The sequence below is a fragment of the Pongo abelii genome, chromosome 11 (genome assembly GCF_028885655.2).
Source record: "Pongo abelii isolate AG06213 chromosome 11, NHGRI_mPonAbe1-v2.0_pri, whole genome shotgun sequence".
Taxonomy (NCBI): Eukaryota; Metazoa; Chordata; class Mammalia; order Primates; family Hominidae; genus Pongo; species Pongo abelii.
In genome coordinates this window covers 40,270,545-40,286,425 of record NC_071996.2, presented here as the reverse complement: position 1 = coordinate 40,286,425, position 15,881 = coordinate 40,270,545, and the positions used below count along the sequence as shown (strand labels likewise).

The following is a 15,881-nucleotide window of genomic DNA, read 5'->3' as shown; positions in this document are numbered from 1 at the left end:
GGCTCTAGAACTTTCTGTATAATGAGCAACTACATAGGTTCTGCATGATATTTATGGATGAGGTTTTGTGATAATAGGAAAAAATCATGCACTTCAAGAAAAATCCGACCTGGGCTTGGAGATCGGCTCCACCGTCTATTACTTGATGAAATGCATCTGAAACCAACTGAGCTTCAAAATATCTGAACCTCAGCTCTTTCATTTTTAAAGTAAGTCCCCACAGAGTTTCCATTAGAATAAAATGTGATTACATATGTCAAGTGGCTAGCAAAGTGTCTGGAAAATAATAAGCCTTCATAACACTTAGCCCCTCTATGATTCAGCTTCCAAAATAGATAGCACTTAGGCAGTTTATGTTATTACAGCATATAAAGGGAAGGAAAACACTTTTTATTAAGCAATATCGATGAGCAAATTTTTGGAAGCTAGCTGGCTATAAATTTCTTAAAAATTTAATAAATTTTAGTTTAATGAAAACTTGTTTTCTAATCAGCTGAACAGTGGATTTTTTTTTTCACTCCTGTGTAATTTCCTACCAAACAGAATATGGTGGCTTTTTGATTTGGGAAGTTAATGAAAACTGAATTATTAAAAATCTCCTTCTCTGTAAATCTCAATTTTTGGTACCACCCTGTCCCTCAAATCTGCCACAGCCATAGAATTAATTCCCATGTCTCCATTCTTGCCTATGTTGAGTATTTTACTTAATTTTAAAGTCACATATTTTTGTGGTTATAATATACTGCTTTAACACAAGCTGTATTTTAAATGCATCACACTTACATTCAATGAAGGGCATATAATTGAGATCTCTGAATGTGGAACTTGTTAAGTTCAAAAACAAAGAAAAGCAAGTGTCTCATTTTCCAGACAACTATTCTCCACTCCCTGAAGTTCAAGGATACGTTTAATAAGATAGCAGAGGAATGTTGCATTTTTTAAGACACAAAGACATTTAATTTAAAATGGAAAAAAATCGTGAAAAGAAAAAACTAAGGCTGGGTGCAGTGGCTCCTGCCTGTAATCCCAGCACTTCGGGAGGCCTAGGCTGGTGGATCACTTGAGGCCAGGAGTTCATGACCAGCCTGGCCAACATGGTGAAATCTCTACTAAAAATACAAAAATTATCCGGGTGTGGTGGCGTGAGCCTGTAAACTCAGCTACTCGGGTGGCTGAGGCACGAGAATCACATGAGCCTGAGAGACGGAGGTTGCAGTGAGCCTAGATGGCGGCACTGCACTCCAACCTGGGTGACAGAGAAAGACTGTTTCAAAATAGTGGTAATAATAATAATAAGAAAAAGCCTATAGAGAGACAAAACAACCCAAATTTCTTATTCACTAGAATTATCCCATGCAAATGTGTGGGTCTCTCTGTCCTTTAAGTTGCATATGTGTAAAATGGGTATAACATGGTTTATGTTATAGGGTTAGAGGTGTTGTAAAGATTACAGGCATTATATGGAGACAATTTACCACAGTTCATGATATATAGTAATTACTCAAGAAAGTGAAGTTATTATACATTACTTCAACAAATATTTTTGAGCACCCACTAAATGTCAGGTTCTAACCATTGGAGATGTAGCAGTTAATAAAACAGGCAAAAACACCTAATTTTTACGGATGGTGAGAAGTCCCACGGAGAAAACCAAAGCAACAAAGAAAGGGGAAGCTGCGGTGTGAAGGCTTTGCAATTTTCAATTGTGTGATCAAGTAGGCTTCATGGAAAAGATGACACTTAAAAGAGGATGAAGGAAACTAGGAATGAGGGAAATGAAGATTTGCCTTTCGAAACGGGCAGCTCCAAATGGCAACTCAGAAGAGCGCTCATCGTGTATCCTCATGCCTGACTTGTCTTTCTGACGGGTCCTACACAAAATGAAACACGAATTCCACTTGAGAACCCTGGAGCTTCCCCGAATGAGAAAATCTGCAGGTCAAGAAAATAGGGGATTAAAGACTGTGGCCATATCTCCTGCCATTCGATTTCAGCCTATCCCTGCTGCATTTCTCATATCAAAATATATATTATCAGCAGGAAAAATTTAATTCTATTACATGTTGCATTAAGATTATTATCATTTTTGTTCCCTCTACTAGAATATCAGGTGGTAAAAAAATGATTTCTAGGAAGAGCAATTGCTCATATAACTCCGTGCTTGGAGATGAAAAATAATTTCAGGTGTGGGTTTGCAGCCAGAGCAAGAACAATCTGATTGTGAACTGCAATATGAAAGACAGAAGATTCCTGACAAGATCCTTTCTTTTCTTTACTTCTCTTTTTCTCTATCTCCCTCCAACACCCTGGGTACCTCAATATTAAAGCAGTTCTGTCTATATGAAAATATGAGTATAAAATATTTAAATAGCTGTAGAGTTTCAAGAAGGGGATTATAAATATAAATTCTTAGTCAAAAGGGTGTTGCCATTTGTTTTCACGTGTCTTCTGGCCCTTGGCCCAGGAAATCTACTGCCTGAGGGTTTTGCAACTTCAGGAAATCTAAGAAAAGTCATGCAACCAAAGTGTTCTACAAAACACAAACTTAGAGAAAATGCTTCAAAGGGTGCTGAAGACTGAAATGTACAGATATTTGATGGAAAACTCAGAGAAGATACAACAAATACCTCAAGAAACAGAGGATAGCCACCATTCTCTTGATCAGCATCATCCTCACTGTCCTCAGAGCTGAAGTATACTCGGTGCTAGGCACTGAGAATCTATAGGCTCTGAAGAAAAGCTCTGCTAATCTACAACATAACTGGGATTGCTCTTTAAGTATCTGCACAGGTATAAAACCGTTACAGGACCGGGCGTGGTGGCTCACGCCTGTAATCCCAGCACTTTGGGAGGCCGAGGCGGGAGGATCACGAGGTCACGAGATCGAGACCATCCTGGCTAACATGATGAAACCCTGTCTCTACTAAAAAATATTTAAAAATTAGCCGGGCACGGTGGCGGATGCCTGTAGTCCCACCTACTGGGGAGGGTGAGGCAGGAGAATGGCATGAACCTGGGTGGCGGAGCTTGCAGTGAGCCAAGATCACTCCACTGCACCCCATCCTGGGTGACAGAGGGAGACTCTGTCTCAAAAAAAAAAAAAAAAAAAAAAAAAACCTGTTACAGGTGAATCAAAATCTTCTGAAGAAAAACTGTCAGGAAAACACACTTATTGGAGCAGTGCTTTGGGCTTCAGCTGTTTAGCTGAAGGAGACGAAGGAGAGGCCAGGGGGGTCTAGTCCTTACCATCATCTCTCGTATATAAAATTATAGTTTTGTTTTTTTCTCTCTCTGGCTAAAAACTAATAATGCAGAAAACTCAGGACATAGAGGAAGGTAAAAAGTAGAAGAAACTCACTGCTTCCTAAACTTTTATTTTTCTCCATTGATCAAATCAATTTTTTTCTTAGTCTAAATAGGTGAGATTATTATGTATATAAATTATTTTGCCTTTCTCTTGAGTGTTAAACTGTGAATATATCAAAATTTATTTTAATGTGTTATTTGTAGTGGCTATACTATATTCTTTTAAATGGACATGTGAAATAATTCATTTAATTATTAATCTTTCATATATAATATAAATAAAATAAAAGTACGGCCGGGCACGGTGGCTCACGCCTATAATCCCAGCACTTTGGGAGGCCGAGGTGGGTGGATCACGAGGTCAGAAGATCGAGACCATCTTGGCTAACACGGTGAAACCCCGTCTCTACTAAAAATACAAAAAGAAATTAGCCAGGTGTGGTGGCGGGCGCCTGTAGTCCCAGCTACTCAGGAGGCTGAGGCAGGAGAATGGCGTGAACCCGGGAGGCAGAGCTTGCAGTGAGTGGAGATCACGCCACTGCACTCTAGCCTGGGCAACAGAGCAAGACTCCGTCTCAAAATCAATTAATAAATAAATAAAAGTATACATTTACGTAAAATTCATTTATATATACTTTATATATGGAAATATATATGGATATATTTTTATATGTGAATATATAATTTTACATATAGTTTGTCTTATATATACATAAATTATACTTTACATATTATATACTATATATAACATATACATATAACTAAACTATATAACATATATAAACTATACTATATATTATACAATTTACTATATTATATAATATAGTATGCCTATATAGTATACTATATATTATATAATGTATCACCAATTATATATATTATATATTACTTATTATATGTAATATAATAGATTACCTATTTTATGTATACTACCTATTATAATTATGTAATATGGAATATACTTTATACTATATATTATATAAGACTATATTATATAATACTAAATTATATAATTATACTATATTACATAATTATAAAGTATTATATAATACTATATTATATAATCATAAGTATAATACTATACTATATAATCATATGTATTATATAATACTATATTATATAATCTTATGTGTTATATAATTATGTAATATATAATTGTATACCATATTATATAATATAATACTATTTTATATATTATATAATTATATAATATATAGTATAGTACAGTTAATATATACGTATGTAACTATAGTACAGTTAATATATACGTATGTAACTATAGTACAGTTAATATATACGTATGTAACTATAGTACAGTCAATATATACGTATGTAACTACAGTACAGTCAATATATACGTATGTAACTACAGTACAGTTAATATATACGTGTATAACTATAGTACAGTTAATATATACGTGTATAACTATAGTACAGTTAATATATACGTGTATAACTATAGTACAGTTAATATATACATATATAACTATACTTAAAATTGACTATCATCAGTCTCATATATAGTTTTAGATATTTTGCTATTGTGAGGAGACTGAAAATGAGCCATAAATTTTTGTGCAAAAATCTTAATTTTTTAAGTTAATTTCCATAATGGGAATTAATGATTGGAATAAGACTCTTGATCTGTGATGATATTTTTAAAAACAGTGATAAACAACAATAACAACCACCACAAAAAGCTCACGTCCAGGGGTGGCAGGTGCTCAGAAAGGATGCAGGCTGAGGAACTGTAGCACAGTCCCAGCAGCCCTCCTGGACTGGCAAGGCCAGGCCAATTGCTGGAGCCCTGGAGATGGGGCGTGGGGAGGCAAGGTGGGATGTCCAGGAGAAAGCACTGAAGCAGTATCTGGGGCTGTGGTAATATGGAAGAAGAGTAGCTGTTTATCAAAAATTTCAATATTTTTAACAACCAGCAGGGCCAGGCCAGGGCATATTAGATGAAAATCAGAACTGTTCTTGCTATATAATGCCAAATTACTTTCAGGGAAATTTTAATTTCATACCCTTACCTTTTGCACATGAAAACTTCCATATCACTATAACCTCATCAGTATTATATGTTATTGGCTTTTTAAGTCTTTTTGAATTATTCTTAGCAAACATTTGAACTTTTCTTTAAATAAATTTTTTATATTTTGAATAAAATATATTATTAGCTAATGAACCAAATATTTTTTCATCATTTCTCTCAGATTGTTATTGTTAATAGAGATCAAGCTGAAGGAGACCCAGGGGGTTGATCTCAATCCCTGCAACCTCCCCAGTCCCCTTCAGACATATATTATTAGGTTCGCTATCTATAAAATGAAGATAACAAGTCACCTACACCACAGTTGCATGACTGTGTATATTAAATTGTAAAGTTTTATTCAGCGTGACTGTCAAGAGGAAACTTATTCACTGATTAAGAGACTGCAGACCAAAATGGCACAAAAACTGGCAAGATACAAATTTGCCCTTCAGCAAAATTACAGATAAACACATGCCATGGACTTTTATGTAGATTGTAATTAATCAAAATTGGGAATGGAAAACACTCTAATGTTAACAACAACAAAGCAAAATGAGAACCTACCATACTGCTTTTTTTCTATTTTACCTGTTTAAGTCCATTGCTGCATTCTTATTAATTCTAAGGCTTTAGAACTAAATTTATTTGCTTTTGTAAGTATACAGTCATTTAATCTGCAATGATAGTTTTGTCCTCACTTGGTTCATTATCCCTTGTTTTGCTGTTTCTAACCTTATTGAATTAGCCAAAACAATCTTGTTTACTCTGCTTTTAATGACAGTCACTCCAGTGTTCTAACAGTATGTTCCATTCTCTCGAATCTGTAACTTATCTGTCTTTAACAATACCTCAATGCTCACTGAAAGTTTTAAATACAATACAATGGGGTAAGCTATTTTGGTAAAATTATTTATGAAGAATACTTTATTTTTTAATCATATATTTAACAAATGCCTTTAATAAAATGATGCCACAAACTATAACTGTGTTTATCTAAAGTAGTTCTATATCTTGTAGATTAGTTTATGATTATAATCTATATCCTTCTGGTAAAGCAGTTAACTGCTCTGATGCTGCATATAAGTACTAGTTTTTACTCATTTTTAGTTATAAGCAATTAAAATCCATTCCCAAAGTTGTCTGCAGGTCTAGAAACCCCATTAGAATACCACTTCCTCAATACAACAAACATGGTAATAACCACACTACTCCGAAAAAAATTCCTACCTCTTTTCTAGAAGGTGACTCATAAAACAAGATTTCAAGACTGAAAGCACGTTTGACAGCCCAAACACACAAGAAATCAGTGCCTAAGTCCCTTCCATAACATATCTGTAAAGTATTTCTCCAACCTGTGCTGACACCACCAGAATGACAGATAACTTTTTATCTCCCAAAGAGTGGACGTTATTTTCTATTTATGGATAGGTTTTTTTTTTTTTTTTTTTTTTTTTTGATGGAGTCTTGCTCTGTCACACAGGCTGGAGTGCAATGGCCCAATCTCAGCTCACTGCAACCTCCTCCTCCCAGGTTCAAGAGATTCTCCTGCATCAGCCTCCCGAGTAGCTGGGATTGCTGGTGTGTGCCACCATGCCCCCCTAATTTTTGTATTTTTAGAAGAGCCGGGTTTCACTATGTTGGCCAGGCTGGTCTCAAACTCCTGACCTCAGGTGATCGGCCCCACTCAGCCTCCCAAAGTACTGGGATTACAGGCGTGAGCCACCAGGCCCAGCCAACATGCTCTTACACTGAGCCAAGAAATCACTCTCTGAAGCTTTCAACCATTGGCCCTTTGAGGGCAAATATTCTATTGTTTGCCCATCAGAAAATATACGAAAATGGCAATAAGCACAATCAAATTCTTCTTTCCAAGCAAAAAATACCTCAATTCCCTGTATTTTCTCACACATTTTAAGTTTGTTGATCTGTACTATTGGCTTACTATGGATCATTGGTAAACATTAACCTTTGCTTCCTGCCACCTCCTAGCTTCTAAACCTGACACACTGGATCTTCCAGTTCCTGCTTGAATTACATTCATTCTACTGCCATCCAATCAGCTTAAGGTATTAAGCTTCTGTGTTACCTTAACATGTTATTTATGAAAGGAGACAAGGTTAATAATCTGATAAGGTTAGATTTTCAAATAGCTAGTCATTGCTAAGTACCTGATCTCTCCTGTGAAAGGAAAATAAAATCTTGGGACTCCAAACTCACTATGTTAAAAGGAAGAGTTACACTTGAGAACTGGGTCACACAAAAACTGCCTTCCTTTTCGTACCTGAACAGATAGGTGCAATGACAGAAAGCCACTATTTCTCCAGGTGGCCCCCCTCCTTTTACATATAACATGTGGATTCAGTGAGTACTAATCAAACCCTCACAAGAAAGTGACCACTTACCTCACTCCCTACCCTCCCTATTTTTTTCTTTCCTCCTCTCCCGCTGCTCTTCCCCGTTTAAATATTGAAGCCCTCAAACACCTCTTGGAAAAAGCACAGATCAGATGCTACTGCAACCTATGTCTCTTTTTCTCAATTGCATCCTCAACCTTGGTAAAATAAACCTCCAAATTGATTGAGAGCTGTCTCAGACACTTTCTCCTTTACCAAGTTAAGAATTAACTATTAAATCTGTTTAGTACAATTTGTTGGACTGGACTAAAGTCAAGAGATCTGGGTTTTGTTCTGCCTTGATGGTCCCCAGGTTTCTTATTTGTGAAGTGAGAGTGTTGATGGTCTCTAAATTTTCTTCTAGGTTTTAACCTCTGTAGAAATGCTGGTGTCTATATGCTGCAGAACAGGAGAACCATCAAACTGCTCTCAACATATGTCAGAAAAATTATTACAAAAAATATTATGAGGGTTGATAACACCTGTATTTCATATGAGTTGCCTGAGTGGGTTAAAAAAATTATCTATAAACGTATATACAATTATTGGTGTAGCAATGGTATAGTGGTTGAGTTAGTATACAATAGGTTAATGAAAATAGAAGTAGGAAGCTGGATTAAATGTGATTATTTGAGTTATGGTTCTGTCTAACTCTTAAAAAACTTTCTGGCATTTGAACCTAAGAACCAAACAGTGGCACAGATAAAATGATTATCCTTTAAGCAGAGCCCAGAGCAAGGAGAACACACTGGCCATGACTGCTTTCTGGAACATGTTTTCAGGTATAAATATATGCACTGTAAATTAATAGCATTCTGTCTTACCAAAAAGAATATGGGTTTCTTTTTTCCCATGTACCATCTAGCATGAAGACAACACTCATTAGAAGTTGAATAATAATGAACCCCCATCGAGTGGTTTAATTTAAGGATGCGCCAATGTTGATGGACCCAAAAGCATGTTCTATGAGATTTAGAATATATGCATTACTCTCAAAACCTAAAAACAATTGCAGAAATTAACAACATGAATACTTCAAGACCCTGAATAAAGCAATTCTGGCCACTCATTGTGTCTCATTAAAGCACAGAAACTCATATACTTGAACATACATGCATAACTTTACACTTCCAAGTTTGGTCTCTGTAAAAGCTACATGGTCTGTTTTTCTGTTCATGGTTTGTTTTCCTCTCTTTCTTCCTGTTGGGTTCATATAATATTTATTTCATACATTTTCCTATCATTAGAACGTGTAATCTATGGATAACAGTGTGGTTTACCAATTATACTTTATTGATATGGTAAATGACTCAAAGAGTTTGCCATCTATTTCCTTCCTTTTGAATTTCTCAGAGCCCTAATAATTGCTTGGCTTCTAAACTGAAGTGCCAAGCACCTTTGCAGAAACCTCACATTCACTCTTAAACTATGAAAACTCTTTCCACACAAACACTAGACTCAAGAGGAGAGGCTAATCGATAGGGCATATGTGCATCCCCTCCCTGCTCATGTTTCTGAAAAAAATCAAATAGACCACCCCCCCCCCCAAAAAAAAACATGAGAATGAAGTGGTATAAAAGTAGCAGTTTCATCTAGGAAGGCTTTTAGCTGGTTTGCTTTTGTGTGTTTTTGAAGTACGGTGGGAGAAGTGGTAGCACCATTATGAATGCTTACAGAATATTTGCACCAAAGCCACGTGCCTATCTATCTGTGCAAACAAGGAAAGAAAATTGAGGCAGTAAAACCTGTAAACTAAGACAGAAATGGGACCCTATGAGATGCATTACAGGAGCTGAGCACAAAGGACTGAACAGGATAAATGGCCTCATTTGCTAGGGACTGGAGTTTAATGAATGATTTGGAAGGATACTCAAGCCATGGGACAATACAAAACTCGCAGGCACCCTGTAGATCATAGAATATGTGGGGAGACCATTTCTCTAAGGTAAGGATAGAAAGTTCCTTGCTGTATAGTAATGCATTGTTCTGCCTGATGCTTGCAGTCACACCATAATAGGTGATTAGATAACCATCTCCCAGTTGCTACATGAGCACTCAAACTAACTGAAGTAGAGTGTCCTCTCCCCTCAAAACACTGCTCTTTCAAGCAACAGACACCTAGACCTAGGGATTTTAAATGCATTGCTTTTGATTTCATATAACTTAGTTGGGTAGTGAAAGCTAAGTAGATATAACTTGAATTTTTCTTGGAGTTTTTCTTACATTTCTGATTGATTTCTTATGAAAAGTGACCTTAAAGGGCACCCACATTCTCCCCAAGGTGGAGTTTGTTATTAATACATTATTAGGGCTCAGTCAGAAGAACTCCAAGAGTTGTTCCCTTTATTTTGTTAAGTTATCTATATTAGCTTCCATGTGCACCTTTATGTAAGGACTCACTGTGCAGGCCAAACCTTCCTTTCTCTGGATAGCTTATAAGCATGTGGATAAATTTGCATTAGAAATTCAATTAACTTTATATTAAAAGGTCAATTAACTTGGCCATGATAGAGATTGTTTTTAATTACTTTTTCTTGTAGGCCTTCTCTTCTTGTCCAAGCACAAGTGACACTATCAAATGATAGTCTTATTGCCTATTGGTTGCCTGAAACTCATATCCAAAACACACAGGAAATAACTGTCTTGGTTAAATGAATTAATAAGACATTCTTTAGACAATTCATAACTATTATAATTTTTGGGACTTAAAGTATAACCAATAATAAAGTATTTTAGCTTAAATACCCTCTGTGGTATTGTTCATGACAATCCCCTTCATTGTCTGTCTTTGTTGATTTCTATTTTCTTGGTGAAAGATGATAATAAAGTAAAATGATTTTAACGATTAGTTCTTATTACACTATATCACAGTGTATTTCATGAAAAATTAACAAATAATGACATGAAAAATCAGTGATCTCTGTTGGGCATGGTGGCTCATGCCTGTAATCTCAGCACTTTGGGAGGCCGAGGCAGGCGAATCACCTGAGGTCAGGAGTTTGAGACTAGCCTGGCCAACATGGCGAAACCCCTTCTCTACTAAAAAATACAAAAATTAGCTGGGTATGGTGGCAGGTTCCTGTAATCCCAGCTACTCAGGAGGCTGAGGCAGGGATAATTGCTTGAACCCAGGAGGCGGAGGTTGCAGTGAGCCAAGATCGTGCCACTGCACTCTAGCCTGGGCAACAGAGTGAGACTCTGTCTCAAAAAACAAACAAAAAAACAAAAACAAAAAATCAGTGATCTCGTTTCATTAGAAAGCTGTTAGTTATCTTTGTGTTAATATGAGCCACAATTCAACTCATTCATGGGGCACTAGAACACTTATACTTAAGAGGTTCAAGGGATTACCACTTGGCATTAAGTTACAAGTGACAATAGTGTCCACTTAATATCAAGTTGTAACCATTACTGAACTATCACTCAGACAAAAGAAAATAACTAAAGATAAATATATAAATAATATATCTACATATTTTATATATTAATGCATTAACCCAAACTTCCAGATGACTTAAAAATAAAGCAAACACTGTTCAGGAGTTGATATGAGGAAAAGTCTTGAGATGAAACTTATTTTACTTTTGCAGAAGGGAATAGCCTTCACCCTCCAGGAGCAATAAGAATGTCCTAAGCACTTTGTAAATGTTACCTATATCACTCTCACTACAACCTTACGAGATAAAATTCATTATTCCCATTTTACTGATGTTTCAGCCAAGATCATACAGTTCACTGGAGGCTGAGTTACCTGTGTCCATCTACCTTTCCAGACTTTCAATTTTCCCCTAGAATGAAAGCACTGGATCTAAAAGTAATGAGACTATAAAATACCTATAAAAGGATGCTTAGGGCTGGGCGTGTAGCTCATGCCTGTAATCCCAGCACTTTGGGAGGCCAAGGTGAGTGGATCACGAGGTCAGGAGTTCGAGACCAGCCTGGACAAGATGGTGAAACCCTGTCTCTATTAAAAATACAAAAATTAGCCATGTGCGGTGGTTGGTGCCTGTAATCCCAGCTACTCAGGATGCTGAGGAGGGGGAATTGCTTGAACCCGGGAGGTGGTGGTTGCAGTGAGCCAAGATTGCACCACTGCACACTTCAGCCTGGGCAACAGAGTGAGAATCCATCAAAAAAAAAAAAAAAAAAAGGTGCTTAGGAGTTATCTGAATGCTAGAGGTAATTCTAAGCATTCAGTTTTGGAACTGAGCAAGAGGAAGGGAACAGATTAGGCCCATGCCACTCAAAGAATGGGTCCACAAGGATGTAAATTAACTCTGTCATTGAGCACATTTTTCCCCTTGGTGAGACTTTCTCAATGAAAAAAGCTGTGCATCAGTTTATATTCCAGTGCACCTTTCTTTTTTCTTTTTTTTTTTTTTTTTTTTTTTTGAGACGTCGTCGAGACATCGTCTCGCTCTGTCGCCCAGGCTGGAGTGCAGTGGCGCGATCTCGGCTCACTGCAAGCTCCGCCTCCAGGATTCACGCCATTCTCCTGCCTCAGCCTCCTGAGTAGCTGGGACTACAGTCACCCGCCACCACGCCCGGCTAATTTTTTGTATTTTTAATAGAGACAGGGTTTCACCACGTTAGCCAGGATGGTCTCGATCTCCTGACCTCGTGATCTGCCCACCTCGGCCTCCCAAAGTGCTGGGATTACAGGCGTGAGCCACCGCGCCCAGCCTCCAGTGCACATTTCAAATCTTCACATGGACCAATAACAGTTTGAAAAACAGTAACCAGTCCATGAACAAGGCTTTAAGTGGCACAAACTTAAGAAGCTTATTATGAGATTTTCCTTTTCTATGAGTATTTTAATCATTTTGGATAAGAGTTATCCTTAAAGTTATCCTGTTTGATTTTTCATCTATCAAAAGAACAAGTCACATCCCTTATTCACAATAGAGATAGTAATGAAGGCTAATGTCCTAAACCCTGTAAATCTATGGGGGCATTAATGTTAGCTGAAGTAATATTGCTAGTTTTAATAAGCTGATCTCTTCCAAAAGCAAAAAAAAAAAAAAAAAAAAATAGCCTTCCTAAAAAAATGAACAATATTGTCATCACACAGCATAATGTTTGAAGTGAAATATGAACTTTAAAAATATATTATTCATACCTGCACCTCCGCCTATGCTTAGAATCTTAATTTCTGATTTTGTGTCTCCAATCCTGAAAGAAAAAAATTATGTAGTTTTAGAAAAATGTGTTAGGTGCTTTGTGAAATCTGATTATCTAGTCTAGTTGAAGAGAACAGACTAAAAATACAATGAATGAAAACTAGGCCAACATGAAATGTCCCAATTATATCAGTTATATTGCCATCTTTAGAGTATGTTTCAAAATGTAGGTTTTATTCATTAACAGTCTTGAACTGGGAGACTTGGAAATGGCAGTATGTACATCTCAGAGGTAGAAAATGCCATTTGTTTGGATATGGTTTGGAGAACAAGAATAGAAAAAGTGGAGTTTTGAGTCTAGTCATATAATAAGCCACTCGTAGATAAAGGAAAGGCTCAGGTGGTTTCCACTATCTATAATGTCTGCCTTCTTTCCTCCCCGTTTTTTTAACTTTCCTTTTAATGAACAGGTGTTTATTAAACATGCATTATGTGTATTCTATCCTAGGCATTAAAAAAACAGATATCACTTTGCTTTCAAAATGAAATGTGAGATAATAAAGCCCGAATTATGACTCAGGTACTAGAAATAGAGTGGACTAGACAGATTGGGAAATAAGCCAGTAGGACTTGCTGTTAGATTGATGTGAAGAGGTCAGAAAAAAATATGAATGCGCAATGACTTCCCTGTTTCAGGCTTGGATGACTGGGCAAAGGGTAATGCCAAAAAGAAAGCTGAGAAATATAGTTTGGCAGCAAGCTTATGTTTTGTCAGGGCCTTTAAAAAAATAAATATGAATTCAGCAGACATTTGGATTTGCAAGATTTAAGCTGAGAGGAGAGAAATCAGGGTCAATGATGTATTCTGGAGAACCATCATCATAAAGTAATGGTCAATGCTAGAAGAGTAGATTCCATCACCCAAAGATATTGCAGAGTTAGAGTAGTAGTGGATGGTGATGCAATACCAACTTCTAAAGATCACTGATTGTGAAGAATATACAAAGAAGACAGAGAAGAAAAGAAATAAAGCACAGAGAGGTACTAGAGTAATTGGAGGCAGAGAAAGCCCGTCGTCGTGGCAAAAGCAGCAGAGTGTACTACTTAAAAAAAGAAAAATCTCCATCGAATTTGGCAATATGAGCGTCTTTAGTAATAGCAGTTGTAAAAGAAGATTGAGGACTGAAGTCAGATGGCAATGGGATTAAAACTGAGCTCAAAAATGAGGAAGCAGATCTAGGGTCTGTTGAAACAGGATGAAAGAGAGAAGGAAAAGAGATGACTGCTATAGGGGAACCATGAAGGGATAAGGATGGTGTTTGTTTCTTTGGACTTTGGGATGGCAAACAAAACTGTGTTTTGTCTACAGTGCAAAAGCCTGCACAGTCACAGGATGGGAACAAAGGTTGAAGTAAGGTTCTAAAGGAATCTTGCAAAGTCTAGGGTCAAGAACACCTATAAATGATTTGCCTTCTTCAGTTCTAATTATCCTCCAACTCATAATCCTGAGTCCTAACACATCCATTTCTATCTACACCTTTTGTTCATTCTTTAAAATGCTTACATCTATGACACCATAGGGAGGCTATGAAGCAGAGCACCCAAGTTGAAATCGCAGGTTACTGATATGTTACCTTGAGCAAGTTATTTGACATCTCTGTGACATAAGATAATAATATCATCTCTCTTGTAGGATTATTAATAACAGTTTCTAATTCATGGAGAAGTTGTGAGGATTCAATGATTTAATTCATGTAAATCTCTTAGAAATGTATCTGCACATGACAAGCACTCCACATATATTAGCAATTATTATGATTCTAGGCACATGTAAGTGATTTATGTGAATTAACTCTTTGAATCCTTAAAATTCCTCTATGAGTTAGATACTATTATTCATCCCATTTCACATATTATAATGACATCAAATAATTATTGAAAACTTACTATTTTCTAGCCAAGGATTTAAATGTTTTATATGTAACAACAATAACCAACTTTACTATTTATAGATATATACTGTAAGTTTTCCTGCCCCCAAGCCCTGCCCCACCATCTACCCCCAAACAGGGGATTGAAGAATTCCTCTATAGGGAAACAAATCGTCTCAGTGATAAAGTTAACATGATTTTATATCTGAGGATCTCCCAGGAAAGAGCTGAGTCCACACTCAATTATTCAGTGAGCTACTCACTCAACAAACCCTGCCCTTACTTACACAAAGAGAATCTGACTACCTCTTAGTGCCTCATTATTTGATTGAATAGAAAACGAAGGCTCATTAGGTGGTTGGGGAGCCATCTAACATAAGAAACAGAGACAGAAAGAGGCACAGAGAGCAGAGGAACATTTTGTAATGAATAAGAAGGTATTACATCTGGGAATGATGAAAAGAATGCTATAGAAAACATTCTTGGAAATTAAAAATATAATAGTAAAAAATTAATAGATGGGCTGAAAGAGGAAAGTTGTAGCAAACTGGAAATATAAGAAAATTAGGTAATCAATCCAGGAAGTATCTGATGAATAAAAGTTCCAGAAAAAGAAAACAGCAGGGAAGAATGATTACCAAAGTTCCTCATAACTGAAGGATCTGAATCTCAATTGAAATAGCCCAGGGAGTACCCACAAAATGGGTAAAAAGGAACCATTTCACAACTCAGTATTTTAAAATTTCAGAATACTAGACATAAGAAGATTCTAAAAAGTTCAAAATAGGGAAAACAAAACACATAACAATGTAAAAGTTATTCCACATGCCAAGGATGAGAATTTTGAGTAGCATTTGATGTATTTTTTTCTCTTATTAAGACTGGATCTCACTCTGTCATCCAGGCTGAGTGCAGTGTCTCAATCATATCTCACTGAAGCCTTGATCTCGCGGACTTAAGTGATCTTCCCACTTCAGCGTCTGGAGTAGCATGTGCATGCCACCTTGTTCAGCTAATTTTTTCACTTTTTTGTAGAGATGGGATCTAGCTATGTTGCCCATGCTGGTCTCAACCTCCTAGGCTCAAGTAATCCTCCTGC

General features: G+C 36.7%; 1 protein-coding gene and 1 long non-coding RNA gene across 3 annotated transcripts in view; one reads left to right on the top strand and one right to left on the bottom strand.

The window, feature by feature from the left end:
• The window catches only part of LOC129057974 (uncharacterized), an 84,199-nt gene that overhangs the window by 49,456 nt on the left and 18,862 nt on the right, over nt 1-15,881 (top strand). The gene's annotated exons all lie outside the window — the stretch shown is intronic.
• HNMT (histamine N-methyltransferase) overlaps nt 1-15,881 on the bottom strand; it is a 49,279-nt gene that overhangs the window by 30,672 nt on the left and 2,726 nt on the right. The window contains 1 exon segment of the mRNA NM_001134069.1: nt 12,851-12,903. Within this exon segment, the coding sequence (NP_001127541.1) occupies nt 12,851-12,903 (53 nt within the window).